This window comes from Micromys minutus, assembly GCF_963924665.1.
Source record: "Micromys minutus genome assembly, chromosome: 1".
Taxonomy (NCBI): domain Eukaryota; kingdom Metazoa; phylum Chordata; class Mammalia; order Rodentia; family Muridae; genus Micromys; species Micromys minutus.
Genome location: NC_137969.1, coordinates 245760580 through 245776332, shown reverse-complemented (window position 1 = coordinate 245776332; position 15753 = coordinate 245760580). Strand labels below are relative to the sequence as shown.

The 15753-nt window shown below is 42.9% G+C and overlaps 1 protein-coding gene across 4 annotated transcripts in view; it reads right to left on the bottom strand.

Annotated features, from left to right (window-relative positions):
• Positions 1 to 15753, bottom strand: part of UNC79 (unc-79 homolog, NALCN channel complex subunit) — a gene marked incomplete at its 5' end in the record, with an annotated part of 173122 nt that overhangs the window by 66236 nt on the left and 91133 nt on the right. For 2 of the 4 annotated variants that reach the window (XM_080922443.1, XM_080922444.1), the window contains 5 exons: positions 1946 to 3163; positions 3837 to 3986; positions 6439 to 6601; positions 7133 to 7315; positions 9699 to 9985. In XM_080922443.1, the coding sequence (XP_080778569.1) occupies positions 1946 to 3163; positions 3837 to 3986; positions 6439 to 6601; positions 7133 to 7315; positions 9699 to 9985 (2001 nt within the window). The remainder of the gene's footprint in view (positions 1 to 1945; positions 3164 to 3836; positions 3987 to 6438; positions 6602 to 7132; positions 7316 to 9698; positions 9986 to 15753) is intronic. The other 2 variants (XM_080922446.1, XM_080922445.1) reach the window with 1 other exon arrangement.

The following is a 15753-nucleotide window of genomic DNA, read 5'->3' as shown; positions in this document are numbered from 1 at the left end:
GCCTCTCTTGCTCCTTCTGGTAGAAGCAGGAAAACCTGAGTCAAACACTGATTCTGTGGCCCCTCCTCCTTCTGGTGCCTCCCATAGGGAAAGGGACAGATGTGTACCCCTGTGGAAAGCTGGGTCTAAAGAACCAACTGATGGGTAATGTACATTATTAAAAAATGAGACAATCGTTTGCCTTCCTCATGTACCTTTCTCTTGTTCTGAGATCAAATGTATGATTATGAACACACACACACACACACACACACACAGAGTTTTTTCCTGGTATCTTTGGAAATAATTAAATATAAGGATAAATAAAGAAGATGGAACATATGCATATACTAGGATGTCCTATGACCTACACACAGCCTGTTTATCATAAATGTTTATCACTTGTTTCTTATACTCCTATCATAGACCTATATAGTTTCCCGGCCTGTTCTGTCCTTAAATCAAATGCAGCAATTTTCCTGGCTACAAATAAGATTTAAAAATGTCCACATTTCCTTCTAAGCCTTCTTAGCTGGTTAAACTTTCCTTATATGTTAGGATGCCACCCATGCCTGGTTAGAACACGACCCTTTCCAAAGACACTAACGCTCACAGTGTCTTCTGGGAAAACTGTTGATTGAATCTCAGGACTAAAAACGAGATAGAAACCCCTACAGATGTTGGTGCCAATAAAGAGGTCTGAGCATTTTTCCAAGTAGCTGCTTTGTGGTGGACTGCGTCACTGGTGGAGGTGCACAGAGGAAACCTCAGATCCCACAGGCTGGATTCTAGGTCACCTTCAAGGTCTTTGCCGATTCTCAGTGGTCTCTGGTTTCTAAGTTACTTCGAGTGAAATGACTGTAGCTATCCAACTTCATTTTTCTCAAGACCTTTAATCACCATTATCACTCAGACAAAGAGGAAGCGACTCTCTTCGTGTTATAAACCAGCAGGAGGCTGGTTTGGGATGAAGGAAGTGACTATCACATGACCACTTTTTAAAACACATCCTCTTAGAAATGGTGTGTCACATGAAACATAGGAAATGTCACTTGAGACTGGAAGCCCATCAGGCGGTGCCTATGGATTGGGGTCTAGATTGTAACTGGTAACTTGGGGTTTCTGATGTTTGGTCAGTATATACAATCTGCCATGGCCCCTAAATGATTATACAAACAGCTGATTTACTCTGCCTTCGGACTATATAGTTCAATACCATAAACAGGAGTGTGGTGCCTAATTTTGATTGCCAACTTCATATTGCATACCTGGGGAGTGGAACTGCCAATTACAAACCAACTGAGGAATTGCCTCCATCAGACTGGCCTGTGGGCATTTTCTTAACTACTAGTTGATGTACGAGGTCTCAGACCACTCTGGGCAGTGCCAACCTGAGATAAGAAAGGTTGCTGAGCCTGAAAACAAGCCAGCAACTCAGGAAGCCCCTCCAAGGTCTCTGCCTCAACTCCTGCCTCCTGGTTCCTACCGTGAGCTTCCCTCCATGATGAAGTGTGACCTAGAAGTATAAGAGGAAACAAACCTTTCCCCCTCTCCAGTTGTTTTGTGGCAGAGTTTTAGCACAGGAACAAAAAGAAAATTATAATAAGAGAGGGGAAAAATGAAAGCAAAAATAAACACCAGATTAATGGCTTTTGTTGGCTTAAGAAGGCCAAACTTACTTTTAAAATATCGAGGTATCAATTAGACACTGCCTCTTACTGCCCAGAACAGTCAAGGTTGATGGTAAGAATTGGAAACAACAGACACAGAACATTGATGGAACTGGTACAGCCTCATCTGAATCCAGCACATTGTAGCGAGCAGGATGGATTCCGAGTGGTTATGAAGCAGTTATAATGTCAGCTCTGACATTATAAGGTTTCCAGTTTGGTGCGTATTTTGTGTCAAAACCCTACCAAGTAAGATGCACAAACCTGAAGGTCTGAAAGAAGAGATACAGGCTTACCTGGATCCTTCTGTTCTCCCAGTTTGTCTAGGATGTTGAAGGAGATGTCAAGGTACTCTCTCTGGATAGCGCTGACAGCAATCTTCCTTTGTTTCCTCTGCCTGGGGACGATCTGAATCTTAAATTCTGATTCCTCAGCTCCATCCTCCTCCACCTTCCTTTCAGGGTTCTGTTCTGTGTCAGACTCGGTGCTGTTGTTGGGCTTCTCGCTTTCTGTTAAATTCTCACCATCTTCAGGAACTTGAAGGAGCACAGTTTTGGCCCCCGATGTTGACGTCTGCCCTGGCTTTTCTTCAGCCAGGCCTGGTTCGGGGTTATAGTCCACTGACATCTCAGGGACGGCGAATGACTTCTGGAGGAGGTCTCGTTTTTGCTTAAGCGTTAGCGGACTGCCAGAGATGAACTCTCTCAGGTCCTCTGACTTTGACAGCTCTTCAGAGTCTGTGAGGTCATCCAGAGCTGTGATGGTAGAGTCCTCATTGCTCGCTGACTGGTGGTTTCCTGAGTCCTTGGAAGAAAAGTCTTTGGAACAGTCCTCTACACTCACCTGCACAAGAGGAGTTGTGCTCAGGCTGAGGACAGAGGGCTGGCTAGGAATGGAGGGGGAGGAGGCAGCATTGTTACCCAAGGGACCACAATTCCCTTGGTTCATTATCTCTTCTTCATCACTTTCGACTATTCTGAGAGGCGGGAGAGGCTCAAACACAAGAGAGTCGCTGTCAGATGTGGACAGTATAGAGTGTTTCTCTGGCCCAGATGTTGAGTCTGAGGACAGATCTATCAGATCTAAGTCCTCCCTAGGAGCAGGCTGTCCTGGGGAGTCAACTCTCACTTCAAACGTCTCCATGCAGTTCAACCTGACTTCTGGTATCACCGGCCTTCGTGGTTCTTGCAAACCTTCGGTGCCTGGATTCTTGGGGATTTCAGCATTGTCTGGCCTCGTTGCGGAATTCTGTCTCGAGCGTCCGTGGTGATCGTTTTGCCGTTGCGTGATATAAGAAGCTTGGGTAGAAGGCTTATCTATGTCACATCGATCTATGCAGGACTTCCTACGATGCTCATCTAACGTAAACAAGAGAGAGTCTGCGTTCCCTATATCAAGAGATTTTTGTTTTAAAGAGCGTAGCTTTTTTTTCTGAATGCTTTCTTCTCTCACACAGTGTAGAACGCTGTCTTGCAACGCGCCCGTTTCTCTATATTCGGCCAGTTCTATTTCACCTGATTAAAACAGAAAGAGCTAGTACTGTTTCCCTTGGAGAGTGTACTATTTCCCCTCCTACTTGGGCACGCAAATTGGCACAGTTTGGAATTATAATCCCAGCTCTACCAGAAGGGAAAACTGACTTTCTGGCCATGTTTTTGTAAGATTCATTCTGATTTCAAAAAACTGGGAAACTTGGGTACAAAAGAAGCCCAAGTCGTGCTTTAAGATCCAATTTCCAAAAATCAAGCTTTGAGTTGGCTCCTCAGCTCTGATAATTCATTGGACATAAAATAGGAGGGTTGTTTTTTTTTGGGGGGGGGGAAAGTTTGGTTTATTTTGTCTTGTTTTGTTTGGTTTGGTTTTTGTTTGTCTGGTTGGTTTTGGCTGAGGCAAATCTAGGAACGTGTATTCAAATTGTGTGGAAGAGAAGCAAACATTTTGCAACAAATCGAACCAAGCAATGGCCCTTGAAGACAATCATGACATTAATGACGTGTCTGTCAACTTGCGTATATATATAAATGTGTGTGTGTATATATATACCGCTCATGTGTACACACACACATATATATATATAAATCAACAATATCGAAATGTGTAGTAACACAATAAAATTAAGATTTCACCCCAAACAAACAGTAGAGTACAACATTTCTGCATGAAACTACTAAGAGGAAAAGATCATACTTCTCTGCACATTCATCCCAACCGGCTGGCCTTTGACCATCCTGCCGCCGCCTATCCTTTTCAATCTTGCAAAAAAAGTTTGAGACTCTTTATTGCAGGGTCCAGTAGGTGTATCATGAATATCAGATTCATCAAAAACACTATCTTCTTCTAATTGGGGAGAGAAAGTCAAAATTACACTTAGGAGGTTACTCTCTCTTAGGCTGTGTCTACACGAGCATTCAGCGAAAGCATTCCAGAAGGGCCGACGTGCGTCCTGCACCAGCGGAGCCTGATTACAAAGCTGCCCGCCATCTTCTAAAAGGTGCTGGGCGGCATTGTGAGAAACATCTCGGTGGTCCAAGAGAGCTTTCCTTGGGGAGTGTGCCCATCACACTCGAAAACAAAGTGTATGCCCGCACTTCATCCAGGAGTCTGGACACTGCTTAATCACGCCTGTTGTTTCCAGGCTAATTTAACGGAGAGGAAATTTACAGGAGTGGGTCTTGACCTTTCTAAAAGAAATATATACATACATACGCATGCCTTCTTGCTATCTGGAAACTGGTATAGACACAGCCTAACAGTGCACGCACCTTACGCTTTGTGAATGCAAAATACTGTACTCTACATTTGGTAATGACACACACGACACACAGAAAAAGCTTGGAAAAGCCACTTGTCATCTCAGAAGCTCCACAGATGGTTATGGACTGAAAGGGTAAACGAAGGAAAAAAGAAAACAGAAAGATCACACTTCTTCCTAGTAGAAGACTCTCCCCCGTGGCGTTTACTGCCTAGCTGCAACCGTTTCTGTGGATCCTAGGGAAATAATCCTTTGGCTCTGGTGAACCTGGGTTGCTTGAGGTCTACTAAGCTTGCTTAGAGATCCCTTTTTGTATCCCTACGTGGCTGCTTTTAGGTAAAAATAATCCAAGTGACAAGTGACACCCACCATGCTGTAAAGCCTAACATTTTCTTCCCAAAGTTTCCACTCTTGTCTTTTGAAAGGACAAGGCACATCCAGGCAGCGGGACAGAGAGCAGAGACGTGCATGTCCCAGCCCCGTAAATGAAATTGCTATCTGAGTTCAGCATCTCTGAAACAGCAATGTTTGAGCTTTAGGGATAGCTACATATGACAAGATGTGACCCAGGCGTGATGACAATGTGGAGTCTAGATTTCTTGAGCCTAAGGGAATGTCAGCCCTAAAGTTTAAAGACCAATTCTCTTCTAATGCACAAGAGTTTTTCGGTAAATGGAATCTGAAGCATTAAACTTTAGTTGATGGGACCATAGAAATCTTTTAAATTAAATTAAAAAAACATTAACAACCAAATGGACACAAAGCTCTATGTGAACTTACACAAAGATGAGACATTCTATAAAGTCCCCATGTTTCTAGGGGAAATGCATCAAGATGACCCACTTTATTTCTTTTTAGGAAAAAAAAAAGTCTCTTGAAAACTAGTTTTCTAAGCAAATAGCAATTGTGATTTGCATTTCATAGCTTTGGAATAATTCCCAAGATACACTCTGTCCCATGATAGAGACAGAAGGACCAGAAGCTGCCCCTCCCCACCCAGGAAGTCACCAGGGGTTGACCTGTCCGAACTGTGAGCACACTGAAAAGTGCCCATAGCTTAGATGAATCTAAGGAATTTTCTAGAGACCTCAGCTGACAAACAGCATGCTCTTCAAGGAGAATCTAAATGGTACCATAATCTAGCCAGTCCTTAGCTTTGTCTGAAGGGAACCTGGCACCTTGGTCCTCTCAGCAAAAAACAGTGGATTGCTGGCCACTAGCCAAGCTCCTGACTGTACCCCACCCCAACCACCAGTTCTGACTGCTGGCTGTTCTCAAACTACAAGGTCATCGGACTCTTGGTTCTCTCCCAGGGTTAGATTCGATTATGTCACCGCTTAGAATTCAAGTTACGCTGTGACATTTATCAACGATACAAACCCGATCTTTTCATATTTCACCTGCGACTTCACCCAGCTTAGCATCCACCCCATCCTAGCATTATCTTTGAGGAAAGGCAGCAAAGCTGACAACAATTTAAACTGATACACAAAAAAGTCCCTCATCTCCAGCACCTTCAATCACTCCTTACTGAATAATGAGACTCGGAAAGGCACTTCAGGAAATTGAGACTGAATTCAAAATCTAGGAGCACAAAGTTCAAGGGCAAACTAGAGACACAGAAATGAGGGTCCCAGTGACTGCCAACCCAGGCAAGTCACAGCCCAAAGGTAAGAGATTTCCAGCGTGGAATAGAGGACTCTAAAAATCTCCTCAATCAAATGCCAGAAAATAGCAGAGCTAACATTATAATAATAATAATAATAATTATTATTATTATTATTATTATTATTATTATTATTATTATTATTATTATCAATTGACTTCTGTGCACTCAGTTCAAAGGGGAAAGCAACATTCCTGAGGGAGTTGAAAAATCAGCCAAACAGAAAAGGGACTGTCTTAGTGTCTCACAGGATTCTTCATAAGAATATATAGGGTGCTCCTCGCCCTCCTAAGAAAACATAAAGACGGCTGTCCGGATGCACAGTACATATCCCAGCTAAGTTCTGGACAGGAATCTGTCCTGAGAAGTACCTTTTTCCTTCTCGCTGTATCTGCTTATGTTGCTGTTGTCAGTGTACAGAGGTCCTGCTGTGGCGTGGGGCTTGCAGCTATGGTACTGCGCATTGAGTGTATTGACAGTTATGTGAATCAGATGCAGCAGGGTCTTGCTGACATCACAGTCTCTGTACGGATACTGTTCAGTGGGGGGAGAAAATACAAGTGGTTATTTCAGAGGACACACTTTCCCACTCATCTACTGCATAGCTCTTCCTGTATTTCTCATGCACTAGAAAAACGCACACAAAAGTAACCACCTGGCTTCTGACCACACTTCGTTTTATAGGGTCCCCTATTTCTCTTTGTACCAGACCACTGAAGGCAACACGGGCTAGATCAAAGCAGCGAGGCCTTAGAGAACACTGGCATTGGCCTTTGACAAATGTAATTTTAAATAGCATCTTTGTTTTCTGAAAAATCATCCATACTTGGAAAAAATATAAGATTCTGAGCATAGAGGTTTGTGTTAAACATTTTGCAAACCTACGTTGGCCTTCCCTCCTGTTTTGTTCTCCATTCTAACCATGCTTTGCTTCTCAGCTCTGACTGTGTTTCTTCTGAAGGTCAAGTTTTTATCTGGAATCCTGATCTGTTAGGTGCCCGCTTGCCTCGTGCTGTACGCTCTCAGAAAACCTTCCACCCCAGAGGAGGGAGCACAGCCACTCACCTTGTAAAGGATGACAAGCAAGGCCTTCAACCACATCTGCCTGATGTGAGGCTTTAGGGACCAGAGGGAGCAGCGAGGGGGCTGTTGGAAATAATGCCGTAGTTGAGGACAAGAGCTGTATTTGAGCACCTGAACCACGAGGGGGAGAAGGTGTTTGCCCAAGTTAATGTTATAGTCCATAACCTGAAATAGAAGAATATTAGTAACTGAAAGAAAACTATAAATATCCAGAAGTAAGAGGAAGAAATTGAGCTGTCATAGCACACACAGGCACTTCACGAAATATCGACATCGGTAGACAGTCTACATGAGAGGAAACCTCACAAAAAATCTTAATACTTTCAAGTTGATAGTTTTAATCTAATTATCTATTTATTTGTTATGTATTAAAAAATCAAATGGTATCTATTAAAATACCTATTATAACAGCTACCTAGGACTAGGCTGGTCTGGATGAAAAGAAAACCCTTGTGTTAACCTTCAAGAGCAAGGAGATTGTTTGGACAAATGTGGTAAGAATAGAAAGTTGTAGAGTCTTCTAGAACAGCAACTTACCAAAAATGCATTCAAAACTAAAAAATATATATATATCCTCCATCACAGAAACAAAATGAATCTGAAGGAGTAACCAGACAGTGTTCTGAAATGTTTGTATTTCATTCAGGATGGCTTTGTTGTGTCAAACGGAAAATTAGCTCCAGGTTCAACAATTAATTAAATGTTATTTGTGGTAGGTATGATGGTTCATGCCTGCAACCCCAAAACTCAGAAGGCTTAAACAGAAGGATGTGAAGCCAGTCTGGTCTACATACTGAATACTGGGTTTGCAGTGTGAGATTCTGTATCAATGAACAAACAAGCAAAATAAATAAAATCTTGGTTGTAGAAAAGAATACTTTGTAGCCACCAAACAGGAAATAATATAATCTTATATCTAGGATATAAACTTTGCCTGGGCAAGAGCAGCTGTCTGCAGGTTACTCCTGCTCTGCCTGTTCTTATTCACCATATTACAATCTTTGGAGATCCTGCTAATGCCTGCTGCCTGCTGAGTCCCTGCCACGAGGCAGATGCTGATGAGGATGCACACAGTGTGTTAACTGTAAACCCCCCACCAAGGTAATAGATTGCCTATGAGAAAGCAAGCAAAAGATGCCTGTGGACATAAACTGATAACCATGGTAAAAACCTGAGCTCTGCACGTCTTTCTACACCTTTGCAAACCGCTGCAGCAAATCAAGAGGGTGAGATGTGCACCACTGATCTAATTAGACGCACATGGATCCCAGGATCCAGTAATTCTCCTCTGTGACTCACATCCCAAAGCAATGGCCAGGGTGTCACTAAGGTATAGCCAAGGGTGTGTATTGCTGAGCTGACTGGAGTAGTAAGGAGTCCAGAGCAAGGTGAGTGCTCATCACTGGACTAGAAAGAATGCAAGTGACATCTGCCAAGGCACATAATACAGCTCACAGGAAGAGCACACAAATGCAGAGAAGCCAAGGGGGTAGTGTAGTGGAAAACAAGTTAGCTCAGTTCTCTCCATCTGGAACCAAAGGGGAACCAATGTTAAACGGGATTCCACTCAAACAAAAAACACTCTGACCTTTATTGTTTACTGGGAAGGGAGTTTTAGTTTAAGACACAAAAGGGTTAAGAGATGGAATATGGTAATGACTGCATAATAATGAGACTCTTTCTTCTTATAAATATGTGTGAGAGAGTGCATGAGGTGTGTTATGATTGTTTGTGTTTGTGTGTGTGTTTATCCTTTTGTGAGAGACCACATTGGGTATATATATATATATATATTTGTGTGTGTATTTGTATGTGTGTGTATGTGTATCGTTTTGTGCACATATGTGTTTGTGAGCTCTTTGTGTGTTTGTGTCTGTGTATGTGTGTAAGCACATGGGGTGTGCACATATGTTTTTGAGTTTTGTGTGTGTATGTATGTTTGTATGTGTGTACACAAATGGGGATTATAAGTGTGTTTGAGTCCTTTCTCTCTTAGGGTATGTATTTGTGAACATGTTCTATATGTATGAGTGTATGAGATGTATGTGTGTATGAGTTGGTGAGAGTATAGAACTAGGTCACAAATGATATCAGATATTTTTCTCAGCCCCTCTCCAACATATTCTTTTAGACAGCATCTCTTGTTGAACGTAGGGCTCACCAATTAGCTAGGCTGGCTAGCCAATGAGCTCTAGGAACTTCTCTGTCTCCACTGCCCCAGTGCTGGAGTTATAGATACACTCTACCATGTCTGTCTTTTCAATTGGGCACTGAGGAGCTGAAATCGGGTCCCTCCCTATGCTTGTTCCACGCCCATCTTACTGAGCTATCGTATTGCCATTGTACATTTAAAGTGGTTCAGTGTGTGTTACATATATTTTACAAGTATTTCCTTTATAATACAAAGTTACCAATTTCTCTTCTATCTCTATATTCCCTTTCCAAATAATTCAAACAAACTTTTACACTCAACATTAACTAAATGGAATGGATGTCTTGCTTCTATCAAAAACCAAGACGGAGCTCCTGAAAGCATTGTTGCACTTACTTGGGCAATTCCTGCAATAAATGCATTAAAACATGTTGACAGGCGCATTTTTTGAGGTGCAATCATGAAGCATCCTTCCTGTTGGTCATAGCCAAGTAAAACGTAGAGGTGCCTCTTGACTGTGTTGAAGGCCTTTGCGCTGCTGATGTCCGACTCCGCACTGCTTTCATCCCTGGCCATGAACTTCATGAGTACTGTAATCAGCTGGTGTACTGTCTGGTGATCAATGCCAGCATCTTCTGGGAGCAAGTCCTTGATGGTGTTGTCGTTCTCGGGTGACTGTTGTCCTGTCAGTGTTAGAAACACAGTCAGTGTGTAGCTATCCCCACCTCAAGCAAGGCTACATTAAGTCATCACCTGACATGGACAAACTACCATCCTTTCTTTTCTTTTCTTTTCTTTCTTTTCTTTCACTTCTACTGCATAGTTAAATGTCTGTCCTAGTTGAGAAACTTAAAGGCACAATGTGGCTCCTCTGCAAAGTGTCATTCCTGAAATGGCAGCTGCTCTCTCCATCATTTACTAAGTAACCAAGTTGCTCACAGACAGGAGTGAAAATAAAAGTGAGGAACTATATAGCAACAGTATCCTCAATGTGTCAGACAGACACCTAGCAAACTTTGCACTCAACAGTTCATAACAGAGCAGCAACCTTGTACCCTCAGGGACCAAGGCAAAGAAGGCTCTGCCCAGTTTGTACAATGTGCTTGTAACATCAGCCCCAGATGCTAAATTTCACTGTGCATAAAAGTATCTGCTTGGGGTTATTAAATTTGTTTAAATTATTGTCTCAATTCAATTATGTTCATGAGTCAGCTGGGGCAAAAAAAATAATTTTTCCAAAGGCTGAGAGATTCAGCAGTGTGTACTGTCTGAATTATAAATAGCCAGTGATAAGCCCTGCAGGATGCAATGAGAGACACGGAGGGGAAGGAAAGACAGAGAGAGACATGAGCTCTCAAAAACATTTAAAAAACAAAACAAAACCAGCACATGAAGATGAGCTGAGAGTTCACATGGAAAAGAAAGCACCCTAGTCCTTGGCTTCCTCTTAAGCTGCTGAGTGGCCCCAGCCTTCTAGCGTGCCCCACCTCCTGCCCCACCCCGTTCACTCCATGGTCAGGTTTGGTGAATCTTCTTACTTCTGTATTTATTTGCTTTGGGGTTTAATCAAAGCACTCTACAGTCTGTCCTTTTGACAAACAACGTTAGAACTTCTAAATTAAAATTAAATTTAAGTTTTTGTGTCATAGGTTAGAGCTGAACACCAGCATACTCATCTCTTCCTTTGAGAAAAAAAAAAAATCCTGCTCCGTGAGGACAAGCTTCGGGTATGAGCTTTTCCAAACCTAGCCTTGGTCACATCCGTTATGACTATGGTAAAAAATGATGCGACAGAGATCCAGGGAGCAATTTATAGCCTCCAATGCCTCGGTTAGCCTGGCAAAAATTCCAGTCTTTAAAAACCCCATAAAGAGAAGCAAGAGAGAAGAAATGTTTCCTTTTAGTGAAGAACTGAGCTGTCTAATGGCCACTTCTCTCTGGGACAAGGGCATAAAATAGCACCCAATCAACAGTTAGCTGTCATACATCAACAAAACCCAACTAGAAGACAGAAACCTTGGTTAGCTGCTTTCTCTAGTCATCAGAAGGGTTTTGACCCACCCACCAGTGATATACAAGGAGGCAGTGGTTAACAAGTAAAGAGAAGGCAGAAGCAACTGAACCTAAGGTCCTCTAATACAAGGGGGCCTTCTGACACCTGTCATTATGGCCCTGAGATATTAACATTTTCTACCCTATGTTTCTGTCCACAAAGGCATGCATACTGCATACGTGCAATGTTCATACATGCAACACGCATACATGCAACATGCCTTAGACATTTTCCCCACTACAATGTTTAAAGCACCTAAGATTTCGTTTCTCGCATGAGCTGTCCATAAGCATCATTGTACAAAGGCGTTTATCACACATCAATTTATGTGGGGCAATTTATTTCAGTGAAAGACCAGCCATGTCCAACATCAGCACATACTAAAGCTAAACTGAATAGTTATAAGATTTGATCAAAAGCAATTCTTATAGAAATCTCTGAAAACAAACATTTTAAGACAATGTCTCTTTGTGTGTGGGGGTGGGGGGGAGACACGGAGATTTGGCTCCTCAATTAAGAGCACTTGCTGCTCTTGTAGAGGGTAGGGGTTCAGTTCCCATCACCCACACCACGCAGCTCACAGTTACCTGTGACATCAAATCCCTCTTCTGGCTCTTGCAGCACCTGCATTCGTGTGGTGCACACACAGACAAGCAGGCGTGCACACACATAAATAAAAAGCGTTTGTTGTTGTTGTTTTAAACTGCTTTTGATTTCCTCCTCCTGGGGTATTATTTTACAACTGCAATAATATTACTGCTTCAGGCAAACTGATGAAAAAAAAAAAAAACTGTGACAATTGTGTGCGGGTAGGTTCCACATGGTTCCAGTTACTATGGGAGCAATTAAAACTGCTACAGCAGGTGCTGGGTGCAAGGTTAGGAGAGCACACATCTCCCAGCCATGCCTGGCTCCTCCTTGTCCAGCAAAAGCCTGACTCCTAAATGGATGTGAAAATGATTTTTTAAAACTACTTTGATTTCCATCCTAATGGGCTGGGGACCTTAGAACAGAAAGAGCCCCAAACCCCCGCTTCATTCTGTCTCAAGTCAGAGGCGAGAAAAACAACTACTCTAACTTCCTCTGAACTCCTCCAAGGCACTCCTCCCCATTACAAGGGGCAGACTTTGTTTTTAATTATCAGAGAATCCTATTTCCCCAATGGCTGGAAATCATGTCTTGTGTGGCCTCCTTTCAGCAACCTGGGCTTCAGAGTGACCGATGCTGGCTGATCTTAGTCTGTCTTCCCTCAACAGTCGTGATGAGACACCCTTAACAAGCCGCTAAATGCGCTGCTCCTCCTGCATAAAGTAAAACACTGTTTCTTACCCCATTAATCTGCTCCTCTCAACCTGAACATTACAAGTCTGAATTTAGCTCGTCTTCTATTAGAATAGAGCAAGCTTATGACAGATACAACCTTCCTAAGGAAAGGTGGTCCCCGTCAAAGCCCTGTGAAAAATGAGCTGTCCAACTGGATGGACAGTTATGTACTATAAAAGATGTAAATTTTCCACCTTCAAACTAAATACCAGCAACACATTCTCCCAAGGCACGACGGCTAGGACACCAGTTTTCAGTTCTTGTCTATGTGCTTCCCATATCTTCCTTAGCCCTAGCGATGCATGTTTAAAGGTTTGATTTTTATCTCTGTAAGGGATACGACGTCAGTATAAACTGTAGGCAGAGCCAGCCTACCATCAGTTAGTGTGAACTGGGTCTCCATGGTGTGTTCAGAATGGAGTAACTGACAGAAACTCTGAAGCAGAGTACATCACGGCCTTGGATTATTTGGCACCAGGCAGGATCAGGATCTGCTTCTCTAGACTTATCTCCTGGCCCTCCCACATCCCGGAATGCTAGGCATTCCCCAAAGCTGGGGTACCTATGGATCTCAGAAGAGCCAATACTACCTCACCCTTATTTTCACTCACAGTGATCTCTGCTTTGCCAGAGTGGACTTCCACACAGTCCCCCATTTTGTGCCATAAAACTAGCTTTCAGGAACCTATGCCCACACTCTTTTCAGTAATCAGATGTGGTCCCTATATTCTGGTGTGTTCCAAAGACAAGAGAGGGGAGGTGGAGGCAGGGACAGAAAAGGAAAAATTTCTCTAGCTTCCCAAATAACTTTTATGAAAGGCAGAACTTTATCTACTCATTGGCTATATGTTCCCTGTAGAAACATACTGGGCTTGAAGGCATATGCTACATCCCATCCATCTTGGCATCCTCCATGGAACACGGGATGTTGCCTGACATATAGTAGATGCTCATTGTTCGTAAATGTCTAAGTGAACTGAATTCAAATAGTGCTCCTCTCTGTCAAAGTAACATGTGGGAAAACAAGGACTGCTTCCATGAGTTTGTTTTACATTTGGCCTAGAAATCAAAAGCTTAGAGTCTGTTTATTGGGCTGCATTTCAATCTTATGCCCACACTCTTATACCAGGTCTAGTGTGTGTATGTGCATATATGTGTGCATATGTGGGTGCATATATGTGTGCATGTGTGCGTGTGCATATTGTATATGTGCATATGTGCATATGCATGCATGCACATATGCATGTGTGTGCATGTGTGCTTGTATGTGTGCTTGTGCATATGCTGATGGCTGCCTTCATAGAACCTATTCCTACCATCATGTGCTTACACCATGTGCTGGTTATGGGCTTTTGTTTTGGCTTTGTTTGATTGTTTGCTAGTTTGTCAATAATACAAGCTAGAGTCATATTGGAAGAGAGACTCTCATCTGAGAAAACGCCTCCATCAGATTCCCTGTAGACAAGTCTGTAAGGGCATTTTCTTGGCTGATGATTGATGTGGGAGATCTAGACCACAGTGGGTGGCGCCATCTATGGACAGGTGGTCTAAAGTGCTATTAAAAAAGCAAATTGAAAAGGCCATGGGGAGCAGCAAGCCAATAAGCAGTGTTCCTCTATGGTCTTTGCTTCAGTTCCTGCCTCCAAATTCCTGCCTTGAGTTCCTGCCCTGACTTCCCTTCATGATGAACTATAAGCTTTAAGATGAAGTAAACCCTCTCTTCCCTGGGTGTGTTCAGTCATGATGTTTATGACTAAACAATAAAAAGAAAACTCTGGCCGTGCCTGCCAATGAGAACCTGGATGAAAAGTCCCCTGTGGCTTCAGTTGATGAAACACTCTTCTCCTGCCCCATCTGACAGGAACCACCCTAACTGCTACCACTCTCTCTCCAGAGGAGCGCACACTGACGGCCATGTTTATCTCCCTTCCTTGCCTATAAAATAAGTTGAGATTGTAAACATGTCTCATGGATCTTTGTACTGTTTCCTGGAACGTAGACGCAGAAATGTTTGTTCAGCAAAAGCTACTTCTCAAAACTATGATGGTAAACACAGCATTCCTAGAGAAACAACTGGTACCTCAGTGGGCCACAGGTACTTTGCAAGCCAGGGAGGTTAATCATCTATAGGACAAAAGAGCTCAAGAGAAGTTGTTTGAAATCCCAGATGTGGCTACAGAAGAGGAAGCAGGAAAAGCCGATGTAAGACATTTTTACCAGTTCTCACTAGCACGAGGCACCTTTTCTTCTGAGTGTAAATTCGGGTAATAAGATTTCCATATTCTCTACAGGCTGGAAGAATGTGTGTCCTGTAAGGATAGCTCTGGACCAGCCTGGGGAAAGGTCTTTTGTCTGGACACAGGAGAACTGAACACCAAGTCAACCAGAGTAGTGTCTTGATGTGCTACAAGGTGTAAAATCAGCAACTGGGAGGTTCTTACTGTAGTGGAAAGCAAGCAAGCCGTATCTCTTATGTGCATGTATTGGTCGTGTTCTAAATTGATGTGGCCTTAAGCCAGTCACTAAGCAGAATGATGTAATACTGTAGTGTTTCAGTTTTCCTGTCTGTACAGAGTGAGGGGAAAACTTACTTATATCCAAAGGTTCTATAAAGTCAAAGCTAGGCACCTATGTGCGAACGCACCATAGGTGAAGAGGCATAAAATGTACATGAAATATGATTATATCCTCTTACTGTTCAGTTATTCATCCCAGGGGACGAAAATATAGCAGGATTAGACATTTTACATTCCCGTGGCTGGCACTGTTCATTCACTGTTGAGCTGACAGATTTGAACTGTGTACCAACTGACCTGCAGTGGTCACTGTAGACACACAAACCCATGATGCTCACAGTATCACTGAAAACACACCTGTGCATGGCTGAACAACAGTTACAGAGTCTAAAACCAGGATGAACACAGCGCTGAGCTCCTGTTAGCCCTGGCCACATATGCCACATAAATGGGGAGGTTGGGAACTCTGGGAGTGAGATCTAGGTCTGTCACCCACAACGTTGTGACATCTGTCCTTTGGTGAGAAACTCAGTTTCGCTTGTACACCTCCATGGTTAGC